General features: G+C 42.1%; 1 protein-coding gene across 7 annotated transcripts in view; it reads left to right on the plus strand.

Moving 5' to 3' along the window:
* sox5 (SRY-box transcription factor 5) overlaps positions 1-17,913 on the plus strand; it is a 93,140-nt gene that overhangs the window by 70,456 nt on the left and 4,771 nt on the right. For 3 of the 7 annotated variants that reach the window (XM_059325540.1, XM_059325542.1, XM_059325543.1), the window contains 5 exons: positions 1,876-2,040; positions 8,163-8,355; positions 12,827-13,002; positions 16,462-16,564; positions 17,381-17,554. In XM_059325540.1, coding sequence (XP_059181523.1) covers positions 1,876-2,040; positions 8,163-8,355; positions 12,827-13,002; positions 16,462-16,564; positions 17,381-17,554 — 811 coding nt within the window. The remainder of the gene's footprint in view (positions 1-1,875; positions 2,041-8,162; positions 8,356-12,826; positions 13,003-16,461; positions 16,565-17,380; positions 17,555-17,913) is intronic. The other 4 variants (XM_059325541.1, XM_059325546.1, XM_059325544.1 and 1 more) reach the window with 3 other exon arrangements.

Raw genomic sequence — 17,913 nt, forward strand, 5'->3', positions numbered from 1 at the left:
ATCATTGTTCCCCTCGTTGTCCATAACAGCGGCAGATGCTGACACTCTGGGCATGGGTTGCTTTCCAGAAAGAAGCACTAAAGGATTCGATAAATCCTTACTTTCTGGTATTCAGTGGTATTTTTTTTTAATCTTTTGAGAGTGCTCATGACAAACTGTCATATGAAGAAAAGAATGCTCTGAACAGCCACTACAACGTCTGAAGAGCCCTTTTTTCTCCATAACTGTCCATAAAGTCAGTTTATTTAATTTAATATTTCTTATATGTAAAAAATCCAGTCTTAGATTCATACATCGTCGTCTTTCTGCAATTGCAGGTATCTTATTTAGAAGTGAAATGGAAAGTTTGGTGCTTCAGTAATAGCAAGAAAAGATAGAGAACTGCAACTGAAAACTAGCTGAAAATGGCTGTTGGAGTGTTGGGCAGTGAATATTGTTGTTGCCACATGTGAGTGACAGTCAGGCGGAGATTATTTCAAATTCAAATAAGAGTTTCTTCCAAAAAGTACTTCTTTGTGTGGAGTGCGTGTGCTGCCAGTTTGAATGTCTCTCTCTTTTTTTTTCTTGTTTGTATAAAAAGAGATAAATGTCTTTATTTAAGATAGCAGAGGAGAGTAGGAGCTAATGTGGCTGTCAAGAGAGATAGAGAGAGGTACAAACAGACAGAGAGAGAGAGAGAGAGAGAGCAGTGACAGCATCTCTTCCTTGTCCATTTGCATAAACCAGCCTTTGTTTGACGCCGGTGGCCGGCAGCCAAGCACCAACAGAAGGACGGAAGTTAAACTAAAAAAAAAAAAAAAAAAAAAAAGGATGGTCGTCTTCCAGAAAAATCTTCCACCAGAAATAAATGATAACAATTATAACTATTCAAAAAAAACAACACATCAGTTACTTCTCGCTAAACAACCATTCTGTTGCTCTTCAGAGGAGGGAATAACAATTCTGAGAAAACAAAACAGCGTCTTAGAGATTTGTATTAGCCGACATGAAAGTAATTGAGCTTCGCAGGATGATTTTTGAGGAGGAAGATAGAGAGACGGAAAGAAGTGTTTATGAACATTGAAGCTCCTTCCAAATTGTGAATATTATGCCGTGTCTGTTGCTGTGGAAATACTGGCCAGAGACTGTTTTGTGTGATACAATGGTATTGCATAAATATTCCCGAGTATGTTCACACCATAGCAGCTCAAGCCATAATGCTTTTATTTAATTGGAAATTAATTAAATACATAAATAAGAATGGGGGAAACCTGTTTTTTTTTGTTTCCCACAGCAGTTATTGAATCAATTTATCTTCATTTCTGACTATTTTATAGTGTTTCTGCGCGTCTTATTGTCAGCACAATGAAAACATCACAGGGGCACAAGATACTTCTGGCATGTCCCATCTGGCATGTAGCTTCACAAATTTCCCTCTCCCTCGCTCTCTTTTCCGTCTCCATCATCACTTTTTTTCACCTTGAGCGAGAGCCGGGCTCTCCGGCGTGACCTCGATAGCCGGAATGTTTTCCCTTTCTCCCACGATGCACCTGGAGGGGACATGGCCATCTCTGGGCCTGTCAGAGAGGCTGTTAGCGCTTCTCCCATGGGGTGAGGGAGGGGGCTGACAGTGGAGATGTCCCTCTCTATCTCTCTCTGTCACACAAACAGAGGCCGGGCCACTAATGGCCTCTTCTTCCAGAGCTTTTTAGCCGCCGTCTTCTTTTTTGTTTGTGCGCTCTCAAGTATTCATTTATTCATGTCGCCCCTTTCTTCTCCTTTTTTCCCTCCTCCTCTCTCTTTTCCCCCTCTTCTTCTTTTCTTACCCCACCCTCTGTCTGTCTCTCTGTCCTCTCTCCCCTGTCTCTCTGCCTACCTGTCTCTCTGACCTTGCAGCAGTTGTATGCAGCTCAGCTGGCAGCCATGCAGGTTTCCCCGGGGGCCAAGCAGCACGGAGGCAGCCTGCCACCCCAAGCCAACCTGGGCACACACTCCCCACCCAGCAACACACACTCACAGAGCGAAAAGGGCCGCAACTCCCCGCTACCAAACAAGACTAAGGTAAAGGAAAAAAACTCTCTGCAACTGTGTGTGTGCATGTGTGTGTGTTTAATACTAGCAATGCCAGTGAATTTGGGAGTGTACTCACAAGGTTGAGTTTCCAATATCAACCCCCTTTTTCCACACTTTCCTTTCTTTAAAAAAAATGTCCAGATGGAAGATCACATGAAAGGGCATTAAGGCTGAAAATTTCAATTAAGAAAATTCAAATTAGCCCTAAAAATGCAAGTCATTTTTGTCAGAGATTGAGTCTTTAAAATCTTTTTTCTTAAAGTGAAACAATCTGCCAGTTCAGAATATGCACCTGATTTTTTAAATGCAAATTAAATTGTTAAGCATATTTTCTAAAATTAATTTTCTTTATTTTAGTACATCAACCGGTTATTCTTTCTCATTTCAAGATTAAGATTTCTTTAAAAATGTTGAATTGGATTTCTATTGACAGCAAAATAAAATAGAACAGCACTTAGAAAATGCAGACTGCTGCAAGTCCATAGTGCATTCACATGCTCTTCTGATGGTCCCACGTTCTAAATCTTGAAGTTTTTCTCCCCACTTTGTTGTGTTCATGAGCTTTAAATCGTAATATGGAAACAAAAAGGACACTACAAAGAAGATGTGTTCTGTTTTCATTGCCCAGAGTGAATCAGGTGAAACATGAAATATGATTGGGATCTAATTTTACTGATTATTCCAACACCACAGTGCCCCACAGATGCCTTATCTCAGAAAATTAAAGAAAAAAATGTTTGTATCCACCCCACAATTCTGATTCACTCCAAAAGTTCCATTTTTAATGAAAATGAGAGCAGTAGTTTTTCCCAAACATACCATCCTAACTAAATCATAACCTTATTTGTAGAGGTAAATATTGTTACTGTCTGGCAAATTCTTTCTCTTTTTAAAAAGAAAAATATTTTTTTGTACTCTGTTATAATCAGAATGCAGTTAAACTGTACACACTTGGCAGATCTAGTGTTACAACTGAGCCTGAGAGAGTAAATGTCCACCTGGATGAGATTGTATTTCACTGCAGTGCATGCGCTGAAAATGTCTCCAAGTTTGTTCGAAGGTTGCATCCCGAATCTTGTCCTTTTTTTATTTTCTTTTTTTTCCAATCAAACAAGTGTCCCGAGCAGCGATCAGCTCCTCATACTAATGCACGCCTTGGTACAACTTGACAAAACTCACAGTCACCTCTGCAAATCAAACAGTCCAACTTTATCACAAAACTCCAGCTGGTATACAGGCGTGGTGGATTTGAGGATGTATTGGTGTTTGTGCTGTTTTCTCGGCTGGCTGCACAATAGGGGCGAGGGGAAGCCTTGTGTCCATCCAAGTGGAATTCTATGAATATCTGGTCAGCCATTGGGACCCTGACCACCCCCAAACCCAACCATTCACACTCACAGAACCCCCATGCCCCCTGCCATCCTCTGTCCTCCCTCGGACCCCCCACAAGTGTAGCGGTCAGTCACAAATCAACATGCACAGAGACACTGACACACTATCAGAATCACACAGAGATTGACAATCTGATTCGTGCTAACATCACATCGTAACACAAACACATGAAAGTTTCCTAACTTCTTTTCCCTTACTTGTCCTGTTCTGGTCTATCCTCTCCTCTTTGTAGCTTTTCTTTCCTCCCATCTCCTCTCTTTTCCCTTATTTTCCTTTCCTTCACTTGACTTTACTTGACTTGACTTTCCTGTCCCAGTCTCCTTTCCTCTTTTCTCCTTTCTGTTCATTCTCCTCCCCTTTCTGTTCCATTTCTCTCCTTTCCTCTCTCATTCCCTTACTTCCCCTTTTTCCTTAGCTTATTTCCACTTCCACATATTTTCGATTGCTACTTGCAACTTCTCCATCCTTCTTCATCACCCTTCTTCCCCCTTTGTTCTTGACCCATGCCTGTCCACAAACACACATGCACACACTCGCGTTGAAGACCAGCTCATGGCACAGATTAAAGCTTTCACTTGACCCCAGAGCTTGCACCCCTGCTTCCTTGTCCATCAACCCCTCCCTACACCTCCATCACACACACGCACAAACACACTCCCATCCCGCCCCACCGACACACTCGTCTTATTACCATATATATGGAGTTGGGCTGACAGGGGAAGGGGGGAGCCATAATGGCCTCCCCAGTCCAGCAGGAGTGACAGACTGGGGAGTGGACCCTCATGGCACCCGACAGGCCCCATGGAGCCAAACTGGCCAATTGACCACAGTGCTGTTTTGGTGTTACTCCCCGGTTCACTCGCACTGTTTGTGAGCAACAAGAGACAAACTTTAGATAAGCACTCGGTGGAGTTTTATGGATATTTGTCCGTCCTCCTTTCTCTCCTTCTTTCCCTTTGCTTGTTTCTTTTTTTCTCTCTCTGCTTTAATCTCTGTCTCCTTTGCTTTTTTTATTTCTTCCATTCATGCTGACCACTACAGCGCTCTCACTCATTCTTCCTAACACTCTCTCTTTTCCCCTCTCTCTCTCTCTCTCTCTCTCTCTCTCTCTCGCTCTCTGGGTGAGTGACATGTATATTTCAGAGGTGTGCTCCCCCTGTGGGCTCTATCTCAGGTCTCTAGTCATTTAGAGACGCACTGCCTGCCTCTGCTCACAGCTGTTTGGACTCAGGCACACACCGCTTAAGTGCTTTACCCTCGGGTGAGACACGGACACACACACCCATGCGTGAACACACACATACACACACACAGGTGTTGAAGAAGACACTATGCCAACTAGCCCATTCACACACACACACACACACATAGCTGTGCACAAATCACTGCAGCATACATTCAGCTTTCTTATACGCAACAGTGGACCTGTAGATGTAGGCAGGCATGCATACAGACACATACAATAGTGCGATTCAAATTATGCACCATATGTAGCCCATTCGCTGACATGCATCACACACACGCACTGGTCAAAAGTAACTAAGTACATTTACTTAAGTACTGTAGTTGTGAAAATGTATATATTTTACATATAAATCAGCCTATAAAATATATGTAATATATATATATCATAAAAGATTAACAAAAGATTTTTTTTGTAGCAAGTATGTTTTACCGATAACTAACTTGAAAAGCATGACTTTTATAAACATATATACATATACCTATATATATATATATACCTATATATATATATATATATATATATATATATATATATATATATATATATATATGGGTAACTGTCACAACTGTTTCTTTAAGTATTTTTTACATAGTTAAATATTATATTCGTGAGAAGGGAGACGCCCATATCTCCAACACCAACGACTCACACCAAAATCATCTAGATTAATAAATGGCACTATAGATGAGAGGGAAAATATGTAATTTTAATTGAGGTGAGTAGTCCCTCCAAGTCATTTTAATCTAGTGGATATGAGTCTCAAAGAGAGGCAACAAGCCTCGCCTAATTAAAGAAAATAGCTAAATCAGTCTAGACTGTCAAGGTAAAGTCTTGTCTGTTTTCTCTAAATACAAATTAGTAGTACATTCGAAATGCGTTTACATTTTTGAGGAGTTAGTGTTTGAATCTGTGCCACACAGTGTCATATCTGCCTCTTCAGTGTCGCCTGCTGTCTGAGAGAATTAGATATGACAATATAATTAATATCCAAACAGTCACTTATAGCTGGAAGGAAAGAGAGAGAGGAGGGAGCAGAGAGAGGAGGAAAGACACACAGATGAAAAGAGAGGGGAACATGTAAAGGTCTTGACACGAACATTTTAGCACACACAGTTAAACACACACACACACACAGAAACCTGCCCAGGATAAACTGCAGTGGGGCACACACTTGTCCCGTTAATTGAACCATCAGCTCCAGTGATAAGATGCAAAACCCTGATGTCGCTTTCACATGTCGGCATCCTCAGAAGTGAAATACAGCGCCCCCCCTTCCTGCTTCCTCTGTCCCTCTGGCTCTCGTTGTCACTCTGCATGTTTTCAGTCTCAAAGCTGGAGACTGTTTCATCAGCCAAGAGAGACACAAAAGCAATTGTATTAATTCAAGATTCCAAGGCTTTCAGAGGCTTTGGAGGCCTCACACACACACGCGCACACACACACACACACACACACACACACACACACACACTGTCATGAGATTTAGAGCTTGTTGAACAATGTCTCACACTGACACACACACACACACACACACACACACACATAAACAAGTCGGTCCAAGCCTCTCAGCTCCACTGTCTAAACTAATTCCTCCACACTGGCATAATGCAGGTTGGCCACCTTCCCACCATAGGATTTGGCTTGGCGCAGAGAGGAAACTCCCCCCATCCACTGTACAAGAGGCGAAGGCATTATCTATTTGTAATAAATATTCAAACGTGTTCCCAGCCAAAGCCCACCATAATATGGGTCAGGATTGAGAAGATCCCGCTCAGTTTTTCTCTCCTCCTTTCTCTCCTCTTCTTCTCCGGCCCATTGTCTCACTGAAGGCATCTTTGGGGGTCCTTCGTCTATTTAGAAAGACCCCCCTAATGAAGGACAATCCGGTTAGGCCTCATCGCACACGCGCGCACACACACACGCGCACACAAAGTGGTGATCGCACACACACATAGGCGCATACACATGTAGGGGCTTAATTGGAAGGGCTTAATTGAGTTGTGAGGGGCTCATAAGGCTTAGTACGACTCAAGGAGTGGGAATCAGGGAAAGTCGGCCTTAATGAGTGGGTATACCACACACACACATACAGTACTTGCTCCCTTTTTGGATCCCACTGTCTGCTGGATTCTACTCCGCCTAAGCAGCAATTAGACTAATGACCAGAAAATAAAGAAAAATAATGTCTCTATTCTATGGTTTAAATTCAGCTATAATAGAGCCACACCTGTAATGTTAAGATGTACACTTGGCAACAGTTAATATATTACTAAAATAATACAAAGTGTGTTTCTACACCTCATACTCACTACTGTAGTGCCTCTTCAGTGGCGGGCCCATTAAGCTGTCCCTTGCCCCATGTTGTGTCTGCCTTTTAATTGTGGAGTTTTAATTACACAGAGTGGTCTGTGTACATCTGGCCCCTGGGCGATCTAATTCCTTCCTTCCTGTCATGTGACCCTCCGAGGCTCCCCCTGATTGGATTAGGTCATCTGCAGGGGTTGTGTTGCCATGACAATTAACGTGATAACAGCCCCCGGCATCGTGCGGTGGTCCACATGCCGATTCATTTAGGGGGCCGATGTCTGTTGCTTGTTTTGAGGTTATTGCTGTGTGCAGACATCCTGTGATTTAGATGAATGGTGGGATTTAACGATATGGATATATTAAGTCGTGTTTGACATCATAATACTTTAATATACAGATACTGTTGGTATCAACAACATGGACCTCAAGAAACAGCTACTTAAAAAGTTATTGATTTGTTGCTGAGGCTGTGTGTGTAAGTGTTTGTCTTTGAGGCAGAAAGTGCTTCGCTGCTCCCTCCACACACTCCCATGTTCACAGCCATAACGTCCCTTGTTTCTAATGGAGCAAGTGCACATTGAAGTGGCAGACAGTCCTCTGTTCTGTTTGCTGTTTGATACATTGAGACGTCATCATGTCTTTAGACTCTCACAGCTGTAAAGACAGTCTCAGGGAGGTGTTATTCTTTGTGAAAGACAGACAGAGGCGTCCACTGTAGTTTTGAGAATGATTTCAAGGTGTTTCTTCTCCTCGTTGTGTGATTATTGCTTGTACTGCTGGCCTTGTTTGAAGCATGTCGAGGAGCAGACCTATATTGCATGTTTGCCAGAGCCTGCATGTGGAGCGTGCACATGCATGTGCATGAATCGACTTGACTTCCCTGTTATAGGAAGTCAGTTAATTTGCATGTAAATGTCAGTGGTTTGCACCAACATATATCAATATTTATTGTTTGTGCTGCAATTTTGTTGTTTGCTTAAAATGAGATGTTTGGATACAGGCAGTGGCATGCACCTTGTCATCTGTCCCATCGCTGTGCATGGGCTCCCGTTTCATTAGCACGTGCTAAAGCCTCAATTGCGAGTGGTCTCGGTGACGTAATTCCCGTCTCCAAATTGCTACGGTGGTCACAGCAGGCGAAACTGTGCTGTTTTGGTTTTTGCAGGACAGTGAGGGTGCACAGCCACTGAACCTGTCGGCCAAGCCTAAGGCATCCGAGAGCAAGTCACCCAACTCCCCCCCAACTTCCCCACAGGTCGCTGCTGCTGCTGCCGCCAAGCTGGGCCCTGCCGGCTCCATGAAGCACAGCGTCGCCCCCTCCAGCATCGGAGGTCCACCGACCAGAGTCAGCTCGATAGGTAAGTGGACTTAAGTACCCACCACACACACAAACACAGCACAGGTGAAGATGAAGGGTAATCAAAGGTTATTGCACATCAGGGTCTTTTTTGTAGTTTTAACTATCATTTTGTATAACTTTGTACTTCAGTTAATTGATGAGACCTGAGAGTCTAGCCTACTTCTCGACCTCTGAATCACCACTCACATCTTCGATCTGTTTAGCAATTCAAATAGGTCTGGTGTTCACAGCCTTTTAGACAGAACTAAGAACTAAGAAGGAGGACATCAACTCCCAGGACTCCCTAAAAACCTTCCCAAAATTGGTCTCATTATCCTCTAGTGTGGGGCCAGTTTTAGATTTTAGCTCCTTGTACTGCTGGCACAGCTGTAACGACTAGACTTTCCTGCAGATTTTCAAATGGCTTTTACCTGACTGAGATTCGACTGCTACTCTCATTCTGTTTGTACTTATATCTACGAAAACGAATGCACAGTAATTCGTATTTAACCTACATAATTGTGAGCAAGGAGATTACGTTACGTTATTGCCGCCCAAATTAATGTTTGTTGTTAGGCGTGACCTCTAGTGGACGTAGTAATTATGACAGGAGCAAAGGAGGAAGTCAGGTTACATAGTATTTCCAGGTGCAAATGAGTGAGATAAAATATTCAAATTATAGGAAAATGTGAATAGAATACTATGCATTCATACTTGACATGCATTAAACTCTCAGAGCACGGACTGTGACAGACACAGAGTTTGCCAAAGCATGCATTATCAATGCATCATCGTCCTGCAAAGCCAGCTAGACACTAAGCTGTATCATTTCAAAATGGTAGCTGTATAAGCTGTTGTACTGTGGCATATTTCTTAGATTGATGCTAAAAAACACAATAATTTTACTGCTCCTAGCGACCTTTGCCACAGTTTGCATTTTATTTAGAGGTGTTGTGGTGTTGCTTCCTGACAGAAATTAATTTAGTAAATACGGCATTATTATTATTATTACCAATATAAATGATGGCCACCACTACGAAAATAATATTAACATTGTACTAAACCCTTCCTCACTCATGCCAAACATGTCCAAACATAAACATGTGAATTCTTCTAGCTTGTATAAAGACATAAAGATATAAGTGCTTCTGCGCTTCAACACACTTATGAAAATCAAATTGTTCCCATTATGACAATGTACATCTTTAAGGAGAACAGTAAGAGCCTCACTGGTAGTGGCAAATGACAAGAATAGCATTTCCCTCATAGTGGTCCCATTGTTGCTACTGCCAGTCCCGTAATCATACCCGGCCATATGCACACATACATGAAATATGACATAAATGAATCACTATTTTGTACTCTTAATCCATTTTTCACGCAACACTGATAGTTCAAATATTACACATATGTAACAGGCTATAATTAGTGTGTTTGTGTTTTTCTTGCGTGTCGCTATTTGCCTCGGGGCTGCTTCATTGTTATGTGTTTATTAGTGACTGAAAGAGACAGAGAGACACAGGAGTGAGGGGAAGGAGGGAAGGAGAGAGGGAGAGATGGGGATTAGCACTTTTTTTTCCGCGCGATGAAGCGGGGGAATAATAAAGAGAGGAGCGCATGACAGACAGGAGGTATCACCAATGAGATTAGACAAGCCTCTTACATGAGCCAGGACAGCGCAAACACCCAGCATTAATGACACAATGACAGCACACACACTCTAACACACACAAAGGCTCACACACACACACACGCAAACACAATTCCACCTCCTCCTCCTATGCAATAGGCAGTTAGTCATTTTTTTTTCTTGGCTAATCTCACTGTTTTTCAACAAATCGGCGGATTTAATATCAGATTAGTGGATTTGCGGTCCCAGATGTTTTTTGTTCAGAAAAATGGATTACAGTGTTTAAAGTTTGTGTGTGATCCCCACTGAATTATTTGTGCGTAGAGACCAGTATGTTTTGTGTCGCAGATCCCAGTTCTGTTGTAGCTCGTGGTCCCATCTGTTGCCACTGAGTTTAGCCGGTCACCAGCACGTTTGTTATTGCACTTCATAGTCGTATTAGGATTCCTGTTACAAGTTCAGAGGGGATAGACGGGGCAGACAAATTGGAAAAGAGTCTAGAGGCGGTCGTTTTGATGTGGGAGTGAGTGTGTTTCTGCGTGTGTGTGTTTGTGGGGATGTGTGGGCGGGTGGTACAGAGAATGAATGTGTGGTTAAAGTCAGGCAGAAGCAGTCAAACAAACAGTCATGCAGTACATGTAATGAAAATCTGTTTGTTTGGTTTTTTTTTTCAAAACAATGATGGTTGTGTTTTTTGTAAAAGAAAAGCTAAAAAGTGCCACTTTGAAATGATGATGGACAGTAGTAGAATGTAACCAAGCACGTGTACTCTACCACTATACTTAAGTACAATTTAAAGACACTTTACTTGAGTATGACTCCATTTTATTATTGTTTATATATCTGGTTATTTAAATTTCAGATGAAAATGTTGTACATTTTACTTCACCACATTAAGGGTGTCACAATTTTCCACTCTCTTTCAATTTTAAGGTCAAATTTGATTCCACTTTTGATTTAAACATTTTTTCACCACTGAAGGCTATGATATTGTTAGACTATCCGATCTTAATTCAGATCATTGCTTTTATGCCCTGGTCGCTGTAAAGAGTCTATATGGTATCAAGTGTGATGTGACTGACATATTTTTCTGGACACTAAGTCCATATGGTTGAATTTGAATAATCACTGATCCTAATCTGATTTCAGTGATTGAAATTAAAAGCTGATTTCGATTGATTTTTGATTAAGAATTGAAATCGTGACTCCTCTTCACAACATGCTTGTGGCAGAAAATCACTTGTTACTTCACAGATTAGGATTTTTCACACAATGTATAAAGTATATGTTCAATTATTTTACAATACATTTCTGCTAATTCCCACACAGTCCACTTCTCTTTTTCTTTTGACACATACCAACCCAAAGGCACATTTCTCTTTCTCCTCCTCCAATCCGTCCGTCCATCCATCCATCTCAAACTGAACTGAAGGGCTGTCAGCGCCTGTAACTTCTACCACGATCACACATTTGTCTGTCACAAAATACTGCAGTTCCCCCTGACCTCCCTGCCGGAGTGTTTGTGTGGTCAAAAAGGTATTGTGCCTGTCTGTAGAGATTTGGTGCTCAGAGAGTGAGAAAAAAAATTGTGAGTGTGGAGCGAGACAGAGAGAGAGACCCCCCTCCCCTTCTATCTGGGTCACATTCACTTGTCTGGATAGTTGGCATCGCTGTCAGTTTAAGCGAGACTCGCACACACATTCATGAGCACAAGAATATCTATCTGCCCCCCTCCCTCTCGTTTGACTCCAGATTAAAATTGACTGCCACCCGATTCCATCGCCCTCTCTTCTGCCCCCCCCCTCCTCTCTTGGCCCCGCTCACATCCAGATTTTCCGGTTATGACTTCTGAAAGAGTTCACGGCTCTGTCATTACCAATCTGAAGCTGGTAATCTGGCCTGAGATGGCATTAGCAGTGCGGATTAGCGCTGATAAAGGCCCCATAAGCCAGCCGCGGCTCTTTGTTAAGAGCTAACCCGACTGATAGAGAGAGGCGATATCGGCGCACACAAGCTCACAAACACACAGTCAGAGCAGATGCCTCATCGGCGACTAAGCTGCGGAAATAATATGAATAATAGGCGGCGAGGAGCAGAGGGGAGATCTGATCTTTGTTAGGTGGCAGGGCAGATGTTCTCAAATTAGCAGGACTTTTTAACCGTAATAAGAGTCATGTGGTCAGCTCTCTTCAAAGCAGGGTTCACATGGAAAGGGGTGTGTTTGTGTGTGTGTTAAAGGTGGGTGTTTTAATGGGATTTAAAGGAAATATCCAAGGGTTAAAGTTGAGAGCAAGTGCCTGTGTTTTCTAGATCGTCTGTTTGTGTGTGTGTGTGTGTGTGTGTGTGTGTGTGTGTGTGTGTGTGTGTGTGTGTGTTTGCGACTGAGGGCAGGTGGAGAAGGCGGTGGGCAGCTTGTTGCAAGGCTAGCTAGGGGCACACACACATGACTCACATGCCCAGCTCGACAGCGAAGTGGTCAGTGTGTGAGTGTGTGTGTGAGAGAGAGGGAGATACACACACACACACACACACACACACACACACAAACTCACACACAGATGCCCCGGCAAACTCCCCTCATCAAGTGTATGTTAATGTCTTTACCTCATGGTTCAGGGGAAGATTTATTCTGGATGAAAACCCCCTGCCAGCCTTACAAACATAAACACACACACACACACTCACACACACATTCATTGCGCTTCCATATCTATCTCTATTTTTCTCTCATTTTCAATCCACTTGAAGTACAAATACAGCAGATAAAGTCACTCAACTTGAATCACTTTTTTTACACACTACTCCTGTATATGAAGACCCACATTAACCGTCCGTCCCCGTGTCCCTGCCTGTGTCCCAGCAGACTTGTTGTCGTCGCTCTCCACGACCGCCTACCTGAACGACCACGAGGCGGTGACCAAGGCCTTTGCCGAGGCCCGGCAGATGAAGGAGCAGCTGAAAAGGGAGCAGCAGGTCCTGGATGCCAAGGTCGCCGCCGTCAGCAACCTCAGCCTCAACAATGGACGCTCAGACAAGGTAAATGGCTTCACGTCTGTGTGGCAGCGCATGGTGTCGGATTGTGCTGTAACCTTAGCAACAGACGGCAAAGTGTGTCTTAAAGGATTAAATCAAGAAAAAATAAAATCAAGGTTTTTTGATATTTTTCAATTTCTTGAAGTTAACAACAAATTGCGTTCCCTCCACATTAAAACCTGGAACACACAGCCGAGTTTATTTGCCACAAGCAACATTAGTATTTAGATATTTTGGTCACAAACTGTGTTCAGGCTGTTTGAGTTCAACAGAAGTTCATAACAACAGAAGTTCAAAAGGTCAACTGTCACTTTAAATCATATGATATAATACAACATGAGTGTATTGTATTGATATACCACACATTTAATGTAATGGTACATACAAATTACTTAAAGAAGACTTATTGTTCTGCCCTTTGGGATGAAAATATATGATGAAATAGTCTTTATTAACACGTTTCTTTCTGCATCTGTTAAATACAAATTACGATATTGTGATTTTTATGACAAATGACTCCCACTCATCAATAGCATCAAAACCTCAAAGGGAAGTCACGGATTATCTCAAGAAAAACAACAACTGATTCCAGAGGTCTAAATTCATAAATTCTCTCTCTCAAAAAAAAAAACAGAAAAAAAGTGATCACACGCTGTACCGTCTCATTGTCAGTGTGTAATAATTTGTCTTGCCATATGCCATCCCCACTGCACCATGTAGGAGGTAAATCGGTGTACAATGCGCTCGCTGAAATGTGTTGAAGCTAAACAGGGCCAGATAAGGTAAAACCAGAGGCGTCTCGGAGGTAATGAGTGTGTCTGTAAGGCGCACTGCAGGGCCACTCGCATGCGTGTCTGTGTGTGTGCGCGTAAACGTGTGTGGCAGAGCGGAGCGTTGGGGAGACGGTAATGTGAAGTGACGGCGCCGGCTCCTCGGCAGCGTGGCTAAATTGTGGTTATTTGTTAAACACATTGGGAGTCAGCTGGTGCACGCGCATGCACACACACACACACACACACACACATTAACAGAGCAACAGTGTGCTTGAAGCATCTGCACCGCTGACATTCAACAGCTCTATCTGTCTCTTTCTCTTTCTTCCTTTTTTTTCCTTTACTCTCTCATCTGTTTCAAACAGTCAAACCCACACTGATTTATCTATTCAACGCAGGTTTTTTGTACACATTTAGACAGAGTGTAGATTGTAATATATTGTAGATACAGTATAAAGGATTCAGTCTAATAGCCAATTAGATTCACACCAGGGAAAGGACTGGGAAGAGAGGGAACATCGGGAAATTTAGCTGTTTTTCAGGAGCATATTTTACAGCTTGTTCCACACATTCATTGCACTAAATGGAGGCATTTAGCTGTTTTGCTCTACTGCAGGGGATAATAAAATTTTTGTAATTTCTTATTAAATCGGAGTATCTTATCATATTAGTTTTCAGTGAAATTAGGTGAAAAATTGAGGTTTTCCTTTGATGTGACTTTTCCTTTCAAACTAGTTCTAATGTTGGAAATTGTCATTTTTGTCAGCTTTATTTAGGAAAATATTTTTAACAGAAAATGTTTTTTTTTCATGTAAAACTTAAAATCAAAATATATGTTTTGTATATTTGCCGTGTTGTGTTAAGTACTTTAAATAACGTTAGTATGATAAAGTCTTTTGTAATGTTAAGCTTTTATACTTTTTGGAAAAACGCGACTCTTCCTCGGCTTGTGAAGCCGCACGCTCCACACCGACTCCCGTTTCCTCGACCCTTTGACTTTGTGCTGCGTGAGTGTGAAGCCGGCGAGCTCTCAGCGTTCGGATAGAACAGTGTCATCTCTGACACACTCAGAGGATTAGTTTTGTCGCTACTTTGTGTCTTGGCTCTAGTGTCAGCCATTCAATCCACTTTTCTCATGTACTGTACTGGGGCTTAATGTCAGACTAGGCTGTCATCCACTCTGTCTCCCTGTTCATCTCCGTCTCTGTCTCTGTCTCACACACACAGCAAAAAAACCTTTGTAACGGCACACTGAAGCTTAAAATCCCAACGTGTGAGACACATTTTGTGCTCATTTTTCTATGTACGAGGTTTGAATGAGGCTGATGATTTGTGTGAAATGAGGGAAATTCCTAAAATATATCTGATTTGCATACAAAATGACTAAATCTGGCAGATAATTGTTCATTTATTAAAACATAATAAATTCAAAATAAAACACTTTTTAAATGACTTGCAAATAAACAAAAAGAACATTTCCGCAGCGAGCGTTTTTCCTCTCCGCTCCCTGTCTTTTTAGTCGTATTTATTCCAATCTGGGGGGGAAATTATCTCTAACAATTAAACTCTGCTGGACTAAAAACAGAGGAAATGCATTTCATTATCATTCTGCCCTCCTCCCATCCAGCCAGCCAGCTCGCCAGGGTCACATGTAAATGGAGAGAGACACTTTTTGGAAGGTTGTTTTAGAAGACGACAGTGTTTTGGGTACCGCTCCTAATCGTGTAATTAAACTGTAAAATGCTGGCGCTGGTGCACTGCGGTGTGTGTGTGTGTGTGTGTGCCAGTGCGTGTGTTCGTCGACAGTCAGGTTGTAGCGTAGAGTGTGCCGGCTGCTTGCATTAAGCATGTAAATGCTCAGTAAATCAGCCTTTTATTGGTTGTAATAAATACCCAGGGGGCCGTGCGGCGTGGCCTCGCTCTCGTCCGCGCTGCACTCTCCCGTTCTCTCTCTCTCTAATGCGTCGACCCTCGGGGGCCTCTGCGAGAGAGAGGCAAGCCGCTGCACTCCACTCTCGCAGGTGGCTGCCAGGAGTCCACACACACACACACACACACACACACACACACACACACACATAATATACAGTATACACACAGAACAGTAAACACCCAAATAGGACTGAATGTAATCAACATTCTTGCACATGCAAACATACACAGATGTGTGTTCAAGCATGCAGCACTCTAACAATTTGATGTTGACATTAACATTTCCACAAATTTACATTAAAATGATCCAAAGCACAAACTGTCTATCTACTGAAACCGCTGCTGTTATTCATCTGGTTTTTCTGTTTGGATCCACTGATAAAAACAAAAAAAATATTATTTAATAATTTGTTTTTATATCAAAAGGGGAAATGATTTCTTCTTTGATTTGTTACTTTTTAGAAGGAGCTCATCCATCTCCAAAATTCAATTTCTTGTGGACAGATTGGCTTTAGGCCAGTGGACATCTAATTTGATTTCTATGGTTATCAAAAAACAATTTGTAACATTATATTATTGCTCTTTTTAGCTAGGACTATGTAATAAAAAATGTTTTTTATAAGGGGGCCAATAAAAAACAATTTAGAATCAGTAAAAATAATGTTTAAAAGTAAACTGGACGTTAACAGCGTCACTACAGGTCTCATTCATATATTCACACTCATCGACTCAACTGTGAACTGTTTGTGTTGTGTAGGACAAGGCTGCCTTGGAGAGTCTGAGTCAACAGCTGAAGCAGCAGGCCGAGGACAAGTTCAGCCACGCCATGCTGGACTTCACCATGAGCGGAGACTCTGACGGTAGGGACACACACACACACACACACACACACACACACACATGCATGGATGGATGGATGCTGTCATTTAGGTTACAAAAAGTGTGATTGTTCTTTCTTTTAGGAGTTTCATTTTGATGCCTCTCACCAGTTTAATGTAATATACTGTTATGAGGTTATTTATTGACATCATTTATGTCACTGTTCTCCAAAACTTTTCATGGGCAAAGGAAAATAGGCACCATTCAAAGTTTTAATGTTAATATAGCTTAAGAAGTCAGATGAAATTATAATTCTCAGCCTATTGAGTAATACATAATTTTTTAGTTTATTTGAAAAATATTGTTTTTAATGAATGTACTGTAATCATAAGAAATATTCTTGAATTTGAGTATACAATATATAATAAAATCTTAATTTTCAACGTAATCTGGTGTTTCATCTACACAACCTTCATGCAAAGCAGAAATCTGTTAATATCTGGAAGGAAAAAAAAGATTTTCTTGTGTTCACTTCCATCCATAGCAAAGTGGTAAAATGCATTGATTGCTCTTTGTATAAATTAATTCTGTTCTTCTATTCTCTTTATTTTTTGTAATTGCATTTATAGTAACAATTAACATGTGACGACTGCATCGGCTTTAAGATGCCTTGACAAAATATTTGGTTTAGGTGCCTTGAAAGTGCTTGAATTAGACTTTCACAAAGCTACAAAGAAGCTAGCAAAGAACCCTGCTAATGGGAATTTTACATCAACCACTTTGTCTGTATTTGTTTTTAGTTTAGTTGACTTCTGTCTGCCCCTCCTCACATTGTTCCTCCCCCTCCTCCCCCCCAGGCTCCCCCAGCGTGTCAGACTCCAGAATATTCCGGGAGGCTCGGGGCCGTGGCAGCGCCGAGCCGCACATTAAGCGGCCGATGAACGCCTTCATGGTCTGGGCCAAGGACGAGAGGAGAAAGATCCTCCAGGCCTTCCCCGACATGCACAACTCCAACATCAGCAAGATCCTCGGTAAGGCACACACTCTCTCGCTCTCACACACACACACACACACACACACACACAGATACACACACAGTCTGCTTTGAGTGACAGCAGCCCCCACCCTTGTCACCTAAACTACCAAGCAAAGGAAGATGCATGTTCTGCGGGTTCTATTTCCCACTTTTCTCAAACACACACAGTGATTTCATTACAAGCGGTGGCATTGTGTAAGCGGCTGTTAATGAACGGCTGGGGAGAGCACGGCTCCGACAAATGATGATATAATTCATTATGCATTAAACAAGCAGCGCGAGGCCGCCTGACATTTCCCCCGGACCGCCGGGATCGGCCCTGACATTTTAAAGAGCTCCTAAGCGTTTTATAAC

This window comes from Centropristis striata, chromosome 22, assembly GCF_030273125.1.
Source record: "Centropristis striata isolate RG_2023a ecotype Rhode Island chromosome 22, C.striata_1.0, whole genome shotgun sequence".
Classification (NCBI taxonomy): domain Eukaryota; kingdom Metazoa; phylum Chordata; class Actinopteri; order Perciformes; family Serranidae; genus Centropristis; species Centropristis striata.